This window comes from Gracilinanus agilis, chromosome 2, assembly GCF_016433145.1.
Source record: "Gracilinanus agilis isolate LMUSP501 chromosome 2, AgileGrace, whole genome shotgun sequence".
NCBI lineage: Eukaryota > Metazoa > Chordata > Mammalia > Didelphimorphia > Didelphidae > Gracilinanus > Gracilinanus agilis.
In genome coordinates this window covers 431,336,487-431,353,559 of record NC_058131.1, presented here as the reverse complement: position 1 = coordinate 431,353,559, position 17,073 = coordinate 431,336,487, and the positions used below count along the sequence as shown (strand labels likewise).

The following is a 17,073-nucleotide window of genomic DNA, read 5'->3' as shown; positions in this document are numbered from 1 at the left end:
GACAGATGATCATTTCCTTTCCTTTGGCCCCCTCTTTAAAAAGTTTGCCCATCACTGGACTAGGCAATTAGAGTTGTTATTAGCACATATACCTGACATATGCCTGTCAGATCTATGGGAAAGGAAAGAATTTAAGACCAAGCAAGAGATAGAGAATATTATAAAATGTAAGATGAATAATTTTTATTACATTTAATTAAAAAGGTTTTGTACAAACAAAACTAAATGCAACCAAAATTAGAAGGGAAGAAACAAATTGGGAAAAATATCTTTATACCAAAAACTAGACAAAGGTCTAATTTCTCAAATTTATAAGGAGCTAACAATTGTACAAAAAAATCAAGCCATTCCCTAATTGATAAATGGGTAAGGGATATGAATAGGCAGTTTTCAGATAAAGAAATCAAAATATCAATAAGCACATGAAAAAGTGTTCTAAATCTCTTATAATTAGAGAAATGCAAAGCAAAACAACTCTGAGGTAGCACCTCACATCTAGCAGATTAGCTAATATGATAGCAAAGGAAAATAATAAATGTTGGAGAAGATGTGGCAAAATTGGGACACTAATGCATTGCTGGTGGAGTTGTGAATTGATCCAGCCATTCTGGAAGGCAATTTGGAATTATTACCAAAGGGCTTTAAAAGACTGCCTGACCATTGATCCAACCATACCACTGCTGGGTTTATACCACAAAGAGATAATAAGGAAAAAGACTTGTACAAAAATATTTATAGTTGTGCTCTTTGTGGTGGCAAAAAATTGGAAAATGCAGGTGTGCCCTTCAATTGGGGAATGGCTGATCAAATTGTGATATCTGTTGGTAATGGAATACTGTTGTACTAAAAGGAATAATTGATTCCATGTGAACTGGAACTACCTCCAGGAATTGATGCAGAGCAAAAGGAGCAGAACCAGGAGAACATTGTACACAGAGACTAATATACTGTGGCAAATCAAATGTAATGGACTCCTCTACTAGCAGCAATTCAATGATCCAGGACAATTCTGGGGGATTTGTGAGAAAGAATGCTATCCACATCCAGAGAAAGAACTGTGGGAGCAGAAATACAGAAGAAAAACAAATGCTTGATCACATGATTCAATGGGGGTATGATTGGGGATGTAAACTCTAAATGATCACTCTGTTGTAAAGATAAATAATATGGAAATAGTTCTTGTAAAACCCAGTGGAATTACTCATTAGCCATGGGAGGGGAGTGGGAGGAAGGGAGGGAAAAAATATGAATCATGTATCCATGGAAAAATATTATTAATTAAATAAATAAAAATAACAAAATTACAAAAAGAAAAGAAAAAGGAAAAAAAAGAGTTGTTATTTGCCCAGAGTTACTCAACTAGGAAGTATCAGAGGTCAAATTGGAACCCAAAACCTCCTTTCTTTAGGTCTGACTCTATCCACTTGATCCACCCTTTCTGTAGCTTTCTAAAACTATTTGAGCCAAAGACTGGGAATCCAGGAATCTGCATGCCTACAAAGTATTCCACCAAAAATAATTTAAAATCTTTTAGATTAATAGAACATACATTATGAGAAGCTTGGTGTTGTGGACACTTTAGAGAGTTAGGAAGACCTGGGTTAAAATTGGACCGTTTTTAAAAAAGATATTTTATTTTACCAATTACATCTAATAACAATTTTCCACATAATTTTTCTGAATTCATAAGATCCAAATTGTCTCCCTCCCTCCCTTCCCTTCCCTTCCCTTCAGAGATGGTAATGGATTTGATTTGGTTTAGACATGTATTATCATGCAAAACCTATCTCCAAAAAAACAAACAAACAAAAAAAAACCTATCTCCATATTGCTGTGAATTCCCATATAAAACCAAAAACCCAAAATAAAAACCTAAGTAAACTAAAGTGAGAAATCATATACTTTGATCTGTATTCAGACTCCAATAGTTCTTTCTCTGGAGGTGGATAGCATTCTTTGTCATAAGACCCTCAGAATTGTCCTGGTTCATTGTACTGCTGATATCTATAACATTTGATCATCCCACAATATTGCTGTTACTGTGTACTATGTTTTCCTGGTTCTGCTATCAGTTCACATAGGTCTTTCTAGCTCTTTCTGAAATTGTCTTGTGCATCATTTCTTAAAGCACAATAGTATTCCATCACCATCATATAGCACAATTTGTTCAGCTATTCCTCAATTGATGGACATTCCCAATTTCCATTTCCTTTGCCATCACAAAAAGGACTGCTTTTAGTATTTTTGCACAACTTGGTCTTTCCCTTTAAAAAAAAATCTCTTTAGGGATACAGATCTATAGTGGTATTACTGGATCAAAGAGTATGTGCAGTTTTACAGTCCTTTGGGTTGACTCTAAATTACCCTCCAAAATGGTTGGATTAACAATTCCATCACACCAATTCATTAGTGTCCCAATTTTGCCACACCCCCTCCAATATTTATCATTTTCTTTTACTGCCATATAATTCAATTTGATAGGTATGAGGTAGTACCTCAGAGTTGTTTTAATTTGCATTTTTCTAATCAGGAGTGATTTAGAATATTTTTTCATGATTATTGATTGCTTTGATTTCTTCATCTGAAAACTATTTATATCTTTTGACCATTTGTCACTTGAGGAATGGCTTGTATTCTTATAAATTTCACTTAGTTCTTTATATATTTGAGAAATGAGACCTTTTTCAGAGAAATATGCTATAATATTTTTCCCCAGTTTGTTGTTTTCCTTTTAATCTTGGTTACTTTGATTTTGTTTGTACAAAATCTTTTAAATTTAATATAGTTAAAATTATTCATTTTTTATATCATAATATTCTCTATGACTTTTTAGTCATAAATTCTTCCCTTCTCCATAGATCTGACAAGTAAACTATTCCCATAATTTACTTATACCCTTTATGTCTAAATCATATACCTATCTTGACCTTATCTTGGTATATATACATTGTGAGATGTTGCTCTATATTTAGTTTATGCCATACTATTTTCCAATTTTCTGAGCAGTTTTTTGTCAAATAATGAGTTCTTATCTCCAAAGCTGGGATCTTTGGGTTTATCAAACGCTAGATTGCTATGGTCATTCCTAATTCTATTCCTACTCTATTCCATTGATTCACCCTTTTTTTTAGCCAATACCAGATTGTTTTGATGATTACTGATTTATGGTATGGTTTAAGATCTGGTATTACTGGGCCACTATCCTTCACATTTTTTTTTCTCATTAATTCCCTTGATATTCTTGATCTTTTGTTCTTCCAGACAAATTTTGTTATTATTTTTTTCTAGTTCTATAAAGTAATTTTTTGGTTGTTTGATTGGTATGGCACTGAATAAGTAAATTAATTTAGGTGGGATTGTCATTTTTATTACATTAGCCCATCCTACCCATTAACAATTGATGTTTTCTCAATTGTTTATATCTCTTTTTAAGAGTTAGGCCTCTTAAAAATTTTTTTTAAAGAGCAAAACTCTTACCTTTGGCCTTAGACTTGATACTAAGTATCTGTTCCAAGGTAGAAGAGTGGTGAGGGCTAGGCAATTGGGATTAAGTGACTTGCTCAGGGTCACAAAGCTAGAAAGTGTCTGAAAGTCAGGCCTCTTAACATCTACTTAGTGGTACCATGTGACCTGAGGGAGTTGGAACATCTCAGTGCTCAGGAAACTAAAACTATATTACCAATTAATTTCAAAACTGCATCAGTAGAAAGAGCTTACACACTGAATACTTGTAGCCTCCTACTCCAATGCAATAATAGGCTTGAATCCCCCCCACCCCCCATTAACATGGTTAAGTTTAATAGATAAGAACAAGGATTTCGCAGACCATATCACATATAAGCATTTTTTAAGTCTTTTATTCTGAATTTAAACACCAAGCAAAATGAGCATTTGGGTATACATTGTAGAAGATTCATACATATATGAATTACTATTTTTCAAATGTATATAGATGCTGTAATTAAAATACAAATTCATTTAAAAAGATTATTGGGATCCATAAGCAGCTTTTTTTTTTTTATCATTTCCTCTATCAAGGGACTGATTTCATGAGGTCCTTTAAATTTGATGCCAAAAAGGGTCTTCCCTATTTAAAATGCTTGAGAACCATTAATTATTCATAATTAAACATTGCCTCCAAAAGAAAGATTTTAACTATTTGAGTTGAGACTTTAGGTTCTAAGCTATTTACCCCAAATCTGACTTAAAAATATGCAAATTTTTTGGGAATTCCACGAGGATCCAGAGTAAAATAGTTCTGTATTTTAATTTTATTTGTCCAATCTGCAATTTCATTACTGTAATGTTGTTGGCTACTCAGCAATGTCTTTTTTTTTTTTTAAACCCTTACCTTCTGTCTCAGAATCACTACTGTGTATTGGTTCTAAGGCAGAAGAGTGGTAAGGGCTAGGCAATGGGGGTCAAGTGACTGGCCCAGGGTCACACAGCTAGGAAGTATCTGAGGTCAGATTTGAACCCAGGACTTCCTGTCTCTGAGCCTGGCTCTCAATCCACTAAGCCACTTAGCTGCCCCCTCAGCAATATCTTAAGAGACTAGCCTGAGTCCTGAGAGGTTGAGTGACTTGTCCTGGTCCAATGCCAGTTGGAGGGTAGGGAACATTTGAATCTAGGCCTTCTCAATTCTGAGGGGATCTTGCTTTGCTGAGAGTAGATATATGGATAGCTAAATTAATCCTTGGGGTGGGGAAGCTATGCTGTCACACTACTCACAGTCTATTTTCAATGCATTTTAGTATACAATTTTTATTTGAATCCTAACATTCCTGAGGTAGCTTAGTGTTCTTGTTTTACAAATGAAATCTAGACACAAAGCTTATACCCACTCAGTGTCAACAGGAAGTAACAGTCTGACTCCTAAACCTAGATGTAGGATCCAAAATTCTTTCAGTTTTACTGTTTCCCATGAACATAAAAGTATAGAACATACTGCAGCTGAACTCAGATTGGTTTGTTTTGAAGTATGGTGATTTTTGCAGTCCAAATGATTCGTCATCTGTTATAAGCTCTTTCAATTTACTTTATTGAGTAGCCAAATTGATAAATTAGTACAGATAAAATAAGAATTTATATGTCTTACAAATGACTTTTTTTTACAGTGAAAATTACAAACTATAAAAAAAAGAGGACAACCAAATCTTGGCTCTTAATGTTTCAAAGGGTCAAGATTTAACACATCACACTGAAGAACAATACATATTTGAGTTTGAGAACAAGAATTTAATGTTACAATATTATACACTACTTTACAAAATTAAAATTTACTCTAAGGATACATTGTAATATGGAACAAAAACATGAAATCACATTTGATGGTCCCCTAGATAATAGCTGTTATGCATCTTTGATTATTGTTAAATGAATAAAATAAATTTTATTCTAATTATTGCAGAAGTCTATTAGACTCAATATATTAAATTAAAAATAATGAAAATCTATGCAAATTAAGATTACTGCTTTTGACTGAATACTAATAAGTCAAACATATATATATATTATTTTTAAAATCCCAGAAACTAGAAAAATAGAGTGCATTTGCTGTGGTAGGACCGTCACTGTTCAGGTATAGGTAACAAACTTGCTCTTGTTTGTTACCTTAGTAGTTGTAGAGCTATAGAAAATGTAAACATTTCTAATAGTTTACAGCTACACTGAAAAATATGGCATTGTGTAAATATTGGTCTGTTTTACAACATCAAAATGTAATCAAAGATGAGACAGCAGGTCATGTGCCCACTACTGGGAATAAAATTAAAAAGGAAAATTTGATATTGCAAAAAATAATTACTTAAATATCAATATTTCCAAAGCATTCTTCCTCCAAGAGGGTTCATTCATTCACTGTAGAAACTAAACAGACCAAACATGGAGAATCCTAAATGGAACATTCATTATGACCCATGGATTCATAGTTGTAATTATTATAGTTCACACATAAATTAAACAATATCTAAAATAGGAATTAAAAAAATAATTAGATTTGTGAAATATGCTAACAAAGCATGTTGAGCAAATAAGAACCATTCCCATTATAGGGATGTTTGAGGCACAAAGAGTATTTCTCTCCCTAAAAGGATGTACCTCCCACCCTAGAAGTTTCTTCTTTAATTTCTCAAAAGATTCTAAAAATTAAAATAATGTGCGATTCTTATATCCATAAGAATTTCAGTTCTTCTGAGAAATTCAAAGCATGATAAGCTGAAATGAATTTTATTACAGAGAAAATATTCTATTTTTAATTGGAAAGCTACTATATACCAAATGAATAAAATCACAAATTATAGATTGGTAACAACTTTTACAAAGCTTCTAGTTCAGCAGACTTGAATACTGAGAATAGAGCCAGACACTGCTTTAGGGGGATGGCATAATTCTCTTTAGAAATAATACAAATGTTTACTTTTTCTGATTTAACTGAAAACAGCAGCTCTATTCCCAGTTAAGATCTACTTTTTCCTTGTGCCAAGGCAACTCAGTTAAGTTTAAGTACAGCTCATATTGATGTAAACCTTAAATATTAATATTCATTTGGTGATCAACCTAGGCCAATATTGTAAACACATTTATACTCCATTAAAATTAAAAGTTTCTGCTGGGTATTAATAAAAGGAAATACTATTTACTAATGAGTTGTTACTTATAACAAATTATGAATTTGTGAAAAATTCTTGAGCCAAATTCTTTTAATCAATATTTAAAATGGCATTTTAAGTATACAGATGCATGTTAATGAAATAAGTAAACAAAATGCCTTGAATAGTTTTGGCTTTAACATTTCTTTTGCTAAACTGAAACTCATTATTTCTGAGCAAGTCTTGGAACCAGGCCTTTAAAAAAAATTAATTTTACTAAATCAGATTTATGAGAACCTTAAAAAAATCTATTGAACCATACATCCATTCATGCTTTTAATAGATTTTCATTTTCTAGAATAAAATTTTTATTTATGTACTATTTCCAGTTTTAACATTCATACCCCTAAAAGCCACTTCAAGTTTCTGGTGCATCTGAGGCAGTATTAAACATTAGACTTCTTTCATTCATCCAAATTTTATCAAAAGAATATTTTTATTGTTCATTGTAGGCCAGAAAGTTGATGAAACACAAGAGACCAGAAACATATCAAAAAATAACTCACAAAGAATCAAGAACATTAAAGTTTCATTTAAGTCTCTCTAATATACAGGCATTATTCCTTCCCTTTATTACACACAAACAAAAAAAATCATGGGTATTTATGCCAAATGAGTTCAGATTATTTTCGATGCAGAATAAGGCCAAATAGAGTTCAATCACACTGCAGCCAAATCAGATAAACAATTATAGTTTTTGCTGCACCAGGGCTTTGTCCTTTAAGTAGAAAGAATACTGAGGGATTTAAAAAATTGGAGGTGCTACTTCATATTTCCCTCTTAAGCTAAGAAAAAGTTAACTTTCCTTCTATTCAACATGATAATCCTTTTTCTTCTTAAAATAGGAGGGAATAATGAAGGTTTTCAAATATTCATTTATTTATAAGTCAATTAAACTATTTATTTCTAAAAGATCTTATTAGTGGATACAACTTCCCTGCAACACTTAGTCATGTGAGGTTTTTATTGTAGCAGCAAAAATAAAAAATAAGAATATACATTTTGAGCAACAAAAAAGTCTTTATTTTACAAAATGTACTTTGCCTCAATGTTATCTTTAACTCATTTCAGTCTATGATCATTCAAACATAATTGGCAGCAAACACAAAGGTACCCAATCATATCTAGATATATTTTGATTTGAAAAATACAGTATCTTTAATTGCATGTTTGATTTTCTTTTGTGGTCCATTATTTGCTGTTGTTGAAATCACAGTGAAAATATCTTAACCATCACACTAGGCCACAAAATTAATAAAAAAGTTTTTTTAAAAGAGGGCATTACAAGCTCAAGTATTTTCAACTGGTGATGTTCCTTGGGAAAAGATTATCCACATCCTTCATTTGTTCATTTATTCACTTGTTGTTGTACATGTAGGAGAAACTCATAATATGACAAGGCAGATTCTGTTCTGTCTTCTACCATGTACTGAAGGAAGGTTGATTTCATTGGACTCTCATCTCTAAAGGATAAAATGAGAAAAGTTTATGATTTCATTTAATAAAAATGATAACAACAAAGCATAACATAAACAGTAATAAATTAAAGTTCTAAATCCAACACAAGCCATTTAAATTATTCAAATAAGTATAGCATTATTATATCTTGTATACAATTGTTTAAGTGTTTTTCTTGAATAGCAATTCTATGATAATGAAAACCCTATGAATTAAAGAAATATATATTAGAATTGTCATGTCTAATATGCTAGCAAAAATCTTAATGTAAGTTATTTAAATGTTAAAGAGTTCTAATATTAGCATTAAATACTCATATTTCATATCTATTCTGTATATAACATGTATCTGTTGCCTTTCCTTTGGAAATGGAAGCTCCTTGCAAGTAAAGATTGTTTCATTCATTGTAATGTAATCCTATCTCCAGAGTATAGCATATATTTAACCTTTAATAAGTACTTATTGGCTGACTGATATAAAAACTAAGAAAATATTTATCTTCCATAGGATAAATGATTGCCTTTTTCACTCTCTTCTTTATTACTCTAAAAGCAATTTATAAAGCAATATATTATAATAGCATCCATGACTTAAAATTCAAGGTTTTCAAGGTACAATTTTCATAGTCAAATAATAAAAAGAAATAAATGAAATCTAGCTTACCTTATTATATAAAGTATTGGAAAGAATGGCCTATGTTCTCTAAGCCATGAGATAAAACTTCCTAATCTGGCAGATTCTGCTGTATCAAGGTCTGGAAGGTGTGTCTGTTGAACAAAGATCAAATGATCAATGGATAAACTTGTATTTAGTAAGCTCCTTCTATGTTCCTGGCACTATATAAGCACTAGTCATACAAAGAAAGGAAAAAACACAGTTCCTATTCTCAAGGAGCTCATAGTCAACAGGAGATAACATACAAATGACTATGAATAAAAAAGACATACACAGGATACAGTGAAGACATAGAAGAAAGGTATTAACATTAAAGAACATTGGGAAAAGCTTCTTGTAAGTGGAATTTTAGATGAGACTTGAAGGAAGCCAAGAAGCAAGAAGGTTAAAGATGAGGAAGGAGAGAATTCTAGACATGGGGACAGTCAGTGAAAATGCATGGAGTCAAGAGATGGAATATTTTGTTTGAGGAAAAGCAAGGAGTTACTAGACTAAAAATTATGTAGGTGCATGTATACTTGTGTGTGTGTTGTGAAAAAAATATGGAGGAAGGTGGCAAATTATAAAGGGTGTTGAATACCCAAGGGAGGATTTTATATTTGATCTTGGGGGTGATACGAACCTACTGGATTTTATTAAGTAGGGGGGTGAGATGGTTAGATTTGCACTCTGGAAGATCAATCTGACACTTGTGTAGAAGATGAATTGGAGTAGGAAAGACCTGAGGTAGGAAGACCAAAAAAAAGGCTACTGTGATAGGTCTAAGGTGATGAGCTCCTGCACCAGAGTGCTGGCAGTGTCTAAAGAAAGAAGGAAGCTTATAAGTGAGATCTTACTAAAGTAAAAAAAGAAAGACTTTGGCAACTGACTGGATATGGAGAAATGGGAGAGAGTGATTTGTTGAGGATGTTACCCAGGCTCTAAGCCTAGATGACTCGGAGGATTCCTGGTTGTACTCTTGACAGTAATAGGGATGGGTCATGAATATACTTTTCATGTAATTCATATACAATACACTTTTTTCTAATTTTAGATAACATTGACCTTAAAGAATACTCATTTTTGAGTGATGAAATCTAGAATAAGTGATACATTCAGGAAGTAATTTCTTTATAATATATTACAAGAGTACTATTCTCAATTGCTCAATGCTATTCCAGCATTTTTGTTGTTCAATTGTTTTCAGCTGTATCTGACTCTTCATGACCTCATCTTTTTTTTTTTTTTTTTTGGCAAAGATACTAAAGTGATTTGCCACTTTCTTCTTCAGCACATTTTATAGATGAAGAACTGAAGCAAATAGAATTAAGAGACTTGCCTAGGGCAACAAAGCTTAGTAAGTATCTGAGGCCAGATTTTAACTCAGGAAGATGAGCCTTCCTGTCTCTAGAGCTGGCACTATATCCACTGTGCCATCTAGCTGATAGGCCGGCATACACAATGCCATCAATTGTTTTTCCAGAGACTGAAAATGCTGGCAGTTACTACCATTATGGATAACTTAGTAAGTCATCTAATAACTATGTTATTTTTTTCTTAAGAATAACTTACATTCTGTCTTAGAAAGGATAATAAGTATCAGTTCCAAGGCAGAAGAGCAATAAGGGTTAGGCAGTGGGGTTAAGTGACTTGCTCCAGGTTCATGCATCTAGGAAGTGTCTGAGGCCAAAATTGAACCCAGGACCTCAAATCCCCAGGCTTGGAGCTCTATTCACCTAGCTGTCCCACACATATGTTTTAATAATAAAACAGTGGTGGTGAAATCATCCAAGTTCTATAAGGATGGGAATTATATACTACTGACTTGAAAACACTGGAGAGATTCACAGCTTCTATAGCAGTGATGGTGAACCTATGGCACAGGTGCCAAAGATGGCATACAGAGTGCTCTCTATGGGTATCTAGCTGCCCCCCACCCCCAGAATTTGTTACTAGAAAGGCAGAGGGACTTGGGTGGAGATGCTCCCCTCTCCTCCAGCATTCCTGACAACATTTTTTCTTCCCCTGGTCCTCTACCCAGGAGCTCAGTAGGAATGCTTCCTCCCTCTCCTGTGTGGGGTAAGGGACGGGGCCTGGCATGTGGTCTCAGGAGGGGCCTGGCACAGCACTGGCCTGGGGAGTGGGGAGGAAGGTTTGACATTCCATCTCTAAAAGGTTTGTCATCATTGTTCTATAGCATCTATTTAAATTAAAACACAATTTTATTTTGTTACCTCTCCTCCATTTACCCTCTGAAGTTTTAGTTGTACTTTAAATCTGGTTATTAACTTTTGGGTAATCTTTGTTTGTGGCAATTAGGCAACTTCTTTTCTTAAAACAACAAGTAAAAATAACCCACTGAAAGAGGTAATAATAGTAAAAGAACCCCGCTTCTTCCTGCAACTCCTCACACACAAATAGAATTTCAAAATATTATTTTATTTAGCATTCTGTTAGTAGGTTTTGCTTAAATAATAATTAGATACATTTCTATGTGCCTCATTCCCCAAAATCTTATACTATATTCCACATGTACCTTTATTTTAAATATATGAGAAAGAGTTACATTTTAGTTAAGTAAAATGATCTCACAAATTTACATTTAAATTTTCATCAGCTTGTACTGCTGAAACCATTTCTAATAGAACAAACATTTAATATTAGGAGAAAAGCATGATTCTGATTTTAAAATAGTCAAATATGGCACAGTTACTTTTGATTATGGAACAGCTCTTTTGATTTTTAATATTATATTGAGATATTCTTACCATATTAAGTGGTAGGGATGCATAGTTTGGAACTCCAAGTACTTGGCTGATAAAATTTTGTCCACAGTTTTTTCCAACCCACAGCATCATTACCTGGCAATTTGAAAGAAATTTCATTTGACATATAATAGAATACTAAATCTGCTCATTCACACATTTTAAATGACTATTTTAAAATGAATGACTATTCTATTCAGTAAGAGCTAGTAAAATTGACAAATCAGACTACTCACAGTGCCTGCATCCATAAGGAAAGCTCCATCCCTGCTCAATTTCTCCACAGATAGCTGCAGAATGGGTGGTTGAGGTATAGTTTTGTCATTGATGTTTAGGGATCCCTAAAGGATTAAATACAAACAAACACACCCAACACTGTCAGCAGGAAAAGGTTCTGAATCAATTGATCAAAAAAGCATTTTGTTAAATATCTACTATGTGCCATGGGTCCTCAAGATATCATGACAAAAATAAAATTGTTCCTAATTTCAAGAAGCAGGAGACAAACACACACACACACACACACACACACAAAATAAATTTTTGGGCTAGAATGATAGCTGCAGGGATCAGGAAAGGCTATGGGAATTGTGTAGAAGGTGGTGTTTTAGCAGAGTGCTGCATTAAGAGTCTAAGAGTAAAAAAAGAAACTAGTGCATTTTAGGCATTAGTGACAGGTACTACCTAGAGATAGAAGATGAAGATACATGCAATGGGGACACACCAGTAAGCAAAAGATGCCTCTAACTTTCTTATTTGCAGAGTTAGGACTATGAACTCTACATATAGTATCAGATTTGGCTACTGTTTTAGGTTTGCTGAAATGTCCCTTTCATCTTTTTTATTGTTTATTTCATTATAGTGATAACTTATGGCAAAGAGAGGATATATATAGAAGAATGATATATTGAGAAATGACAACGATGCAATAAGCTCCAAATGGATGTAAAAGATCATAGAAATAAGCACAGAAATAAGAGAGTATCTTTTCTACCTTTGGAATTCATAGAATTTCAATTCATAAGAAGAGATAGATGGATATCTATCTAATCTTGGATTGATAATAAAAAATGGAGAGATGTCATTTACAAAATGAGGAATTTCTATAAAAATAAAATCAATTCAGGATAAAATTAGAAAACAAATAATTAAATGGGAGGAAAAAAACCTTTGCAGTAAGTTTCTCTGATACAGGTTTGATACCCATAAGGAGATAATTCAATTATATAAAAATGACAAATATTCCCCAATAAATAAGTAACAGATATTAACAAACTGTTCTTAAGGAAAGAAATATAAGTAATCAACAGTCAATCTTCAAATTATTAATAGAGAAATACAAATTAAAACAACTCTTAGGTTCCACTTCATAATCTGATAATTGGCAAAGATGATTAAAAAAAGGAAAATTACAGTTATTGGAAGGGCTGTGAGAAAACAGGTAACTTGGTATAAGAACTGGTGCAATCATTCTGGAAATCAATTTGTAACTATGCTAAACAAGTTACTAAACTGTGTATATCCTTCTAACCAAGTGCTAACACTATTTGTCTTTTATGCCCAACAGAGCAAAGAAAGTAGGAGAAGACCCAAATATACAAAAATATTAATAACTGATCTTTGTTGGAAGTAAAGAATTAGAAACAAAGGGAGTACCCATCATTAGGGAATGGCTAAAAATATTAGGGTATATAAATATAAAGCAATATTACTGTGTTGAAAATGAAAACATCAATAAAAGTTTAAAACTTAAAAAAAGAAAACCAAAACCCACTACTGATATGCCTAGATCTTTTCATCTACTAATTTCAGGACTAAGAAAAAAAGCTTTATTCACTTCATGAGTAAACTACAAATATTCAAATATGGTTTCAGAGGCAATTATTCATCAAATTAATACTTGGAAAAAATCTTTAAAAAGATCACGTAATCCAACCTCCTACTTTTAAAAATTTGATACTAACATCCAGGAAGGCAAAACAACTTGCCTAAAGACAGACAGACACACATGCAAAAATTTTCTTGGCTGAAGTTATTTTAAGTCTCTTCTAAGGTGAAATCAAGCAGTGCTATTTATCTCTGTCCTAAGAAGCTGAAACTACTATAAACAAATGTTTATATTCACTTAGTAAAACTAGAAGTGGTAGTTTTTCATATGTCTTTCAATTATTAAATAAAAGAACAAAATTGTGTATACACAGCTTAAAGACTATTGCCAACAAAAAAGGGCAAAAACTTCTTAACTATAAAAAAATGAAAAGTTTATAAATGTTAATATCCCTCTACAAATATAGTTAAGTCTAGTTAATTAAATCTAATAAATTATATAGCACTGACTTAAGGTTACTATTTCAACAAAATTTTTACAATTCTATTGATTATCATTAGTGTCTTTAAATTCTGAATGTTTCCTCCAATGCCACTAAGCCTTCTTCATTTAATTACATGTAAAGAAATAGTTTTATATTTATATCAGATTTGGGATAGCTTTATAAACACTAATAAGATTAATCACAGATATCCTCATTTTCTTTATGGTAAATTAATGCCATAAAATTTGTTTTTCTCTAGTTTTTCTTAATTCTGAAAGCAGAATTCTTAAAGGAAACATTTTAAGTTTAAACTAGAATAGAATGAATTCTTAATTTCTTCTTTGGATTCACTATTAAGACTTATGACTGTATGGACTAAAGTAAGTAAGGGCAAACTTACCTCATCTGAGAGATTGTCAACTCTATACAGATTGGGATGGGTCATGAGCATGAGGTAAACCAGGGGCTGATTTTTCACTTGACACATAGCAAAAATACGTTCATCCAGACGAGCGGCAGTCCCAGTTTGGAATGATTTCTGTAAGCGGAATGTACCAAATCCCCCCCACCCCAAAAATATAAAATTACTTAAATTTGTTAAACTCAAATAGAAGAGATAAGTTTCAAGCTTTAACAATGACAAAAACCATCAGAAAATACTGGCCATTTATTTTTACTTATTTGCATAAGTTTTATCAGTAAATCAAATTTGACCATCCTTAATGAGTTACAGTCCTATAAAATGAATTTGAATTTGTATGTTAACACCAGACAAGTAAGTAATTTGACTTGTCTTGTTTCTTCATCTATAAGATATTTACTAAAAACCATTTTATCTAATTCATTATGAGAATCTAAGAAAATTAAAATTTTCATAGCTCTTGATAGAATTGAGGAGAAAACATGAAGGTTAGTTTTGGCCATTAAAATTATAGGTAGTAAACCTAAATTAAGGGAGTGCATAAGAGACAGAACAGTTCAGGCATAAAATGCACACATAATACAGATAAAAAAAGTATAAATAACATATTTACAAATATGTTAGCAGATCTCAGTATAGGATTATGGGGATCCTTTAGGGCAGACGGGAGGAGAGGTACAGGGAATTTTATAAAAAGAATCTAAAGTGTAGAGCAGCGGTTCCCAAAATTTTTTTGGCCTACCGCTCCCCTTCCAGAAAAAAATATTACTCAGTCCCCTGGAAATTAAATTTTTACAAAATTTTAATAGCAATTAATAGGAAAGATAAAAGCACCTGTGGCTATCACCGCTCCCCTGGATGGCTGCAGCACCCACCAGGGGGCGGTAGCACCCACTTTGGGAATCACTGGTGTAGAGTATAAGAAAGAAGATGACTCTTCTGCTGATAATAGGGAAACTGAAAAGAAGATTTGAGGCAAGGTAAAGATAAGGAGTAATTAAGCTCCAGGTGACAGCAAAACATCCAAATTCTAGGCTGTAAAGGAATGGAAATAGTAAGAAATCAAGACAGAGCACATGGAATCTCACATAAAAGATAAAAATTTAATTCAAAGGCATAGATCAACTTTAGCACAAATACATAGATAAAGGAGGATCCAGAAATGAATACTGGGAAAAGTATACACATGATGGTTTGATAGGTGAGGGGGTAGCAGAAAGGAGGCACAGAGAACTGCTATAAGGTTAGGAGAGCTAGACCTGCACAGAATTATAGAAGATAAAAGATGCAAAGAACTAGAATGGGGGAAATGGGAGGTGGGGAAAAGGTGGCAAAATACTGAGATCAAGAAAGATGAGAAGAGAGTCCAAATTCTCTGAGCTAAGTTAACTGGTTGGAATTGGTAGACTAAAGGTCACAAAAAAAAAAAAAAGCAAGCTAAATGCAAAGGTAGAAATGACAAATTGTGGCGTGAGTAATAAGTACTACAATATCGAAGAAGATAAAACAAAAGTGTTATTTTAGAGTTATTCATGAATTGACCAATTAATCAGAAATACAAACTGTGAAGGACCCATAAGAACAGTTTTTCAGTGATGGAAGACAGCCACATTGATAACATAAATTATATTTATATAGTCAATACTGAAGCTCCTGTTACTTGGAATTTAGCTACATGAAAGAAAAAGTGTTAACAGGAAATATAGTCACGGTGGCAAAGTAAGAACATTTCCTATAAAGAAAATATTTGTATTTGTTCCCCTTAAACTTTTCTATTTTAATCTTACCTGTTTAAGGAGAGCTAACACAAAAAGTGGGAAGAGACGCAAAGAAAAGGGAACCAAGAGACCAGGTTGCTGACTACTTAGGACTGAAGTGCGGTAAGCAGACAGAGAATCTATTACAGCATTCACTAGGGCATCACGAGCATCACTTAGGCTGGCAGTAATAGACCTGTCAACAGCTGGAAAAAAAAAAAAAGGAAAATCACAGCAACCACACAATCAATGTTAGGGATGATCATTCAAAAATTTAATTTCCTAAAGAACCTCTTTGGAGAGTGAGGGTGGGGCAGGGAGAGTGGAATTATTTTTTTAAACACAGACTTCACCTAGCATGTTGTAACACTTTATGGCGTTAGGTGGATGGGCAGAATTCTTTTACTGGTTTCAAATAAGTTTAAAACACTTTTGAAAATAATAAAGATAGGGAAAAATGTAACCATTTACTACTTATGAAGATACAGTCTTTTCTAGGGTAGAAAAGAAGAATTGCATATTACATTATCGAGAAAGGGGAAAACAGAATAGGTAGATACTTGGACACTGCCTAAGACGTGGATCTTTGTAGCAGTGTTTTCTATCAAGAAAGTCTATGGAGGTGCTGTTAAAAGTATTCAAAACTTCTCCATAAGTAATTTAAAAGATAATGTGAAATGATAATTCAAAAGAAAAGCTTTTTATCCTAAAAATAACCATTTCAGTGTTTGTACAATACCATTAGAAAATCAGTATAGTTGGTTATCAATTACTCTTACCCATATTTGCCAATAATCCTGAAATTGCTTGAACATCAGCTCCAAGATAAACTTCATTCAGTGTTGAAACTACTGGTAAACACATAGTATGCACACGAATCCTCCTTTCACCTTAGAAAAGAAATGCAAATAAAGGTATGAGACATACTAGTAACTTAGAAAGATATTTGAAGTGAAATTAATTCTCATGATTAAGATTTAAAGTCAGTCTTGAAGTAGAGATACTATTGAATCTTTGACAAGATTCTTCCCCCGCCCCCCTTAATTACAACTCATG

The 17,073-nt window shown here is 32.9% G+C and overlaps 1 protein-coding gene across 1 annotated transcript in view; it reads right to left on the bottom strand.

Annotated features, from left to right (window-relative positions):
* Window positions 1-5,217: 5,217 nt before the first annotated feature.
* The window catches only part of SEC24A (SEC24 homolog A, COPII coat complex component), a 55,009-nt gene continuing 43,153 nt past the window's right edge, over window positions 5,218-17,073 (bottom strand). Inside the window, exons 17-23 of the mRNA XM_044664691.1 lie at window positions 16,797-16,907; window positions 16,048-16,223; window positions 14,240-14,377; window positions 11,764-11,868; window positions 11,531-11,623; window positions 8,772-8,875; window positions 5,218-8,113 (exon numbers count right to left, since the gene is read on the bottom strand). Coding sequence (XP_044520626.1) covers window positions 7,999-8,113; window positions 8,772-8,875; window positions 11,531-11,623; window positions 11,764-11,868; window positions 14,240-14,377; window positions 16,048-16,223; window positions 16,797-16,907 — 842 coding nt within the window. The 3' untranslated portion in view covers window positions 5,218-7,998. The remainder of the gene's footprint in view (window positions 8,114-8,771; window positions 8,876-11,530; window positions 11,624-11,763; window positions 11,869-14,239; window positions 14,378-16,047; window positions 16,224-16,796; window positions 16,908-17,073) is intronic.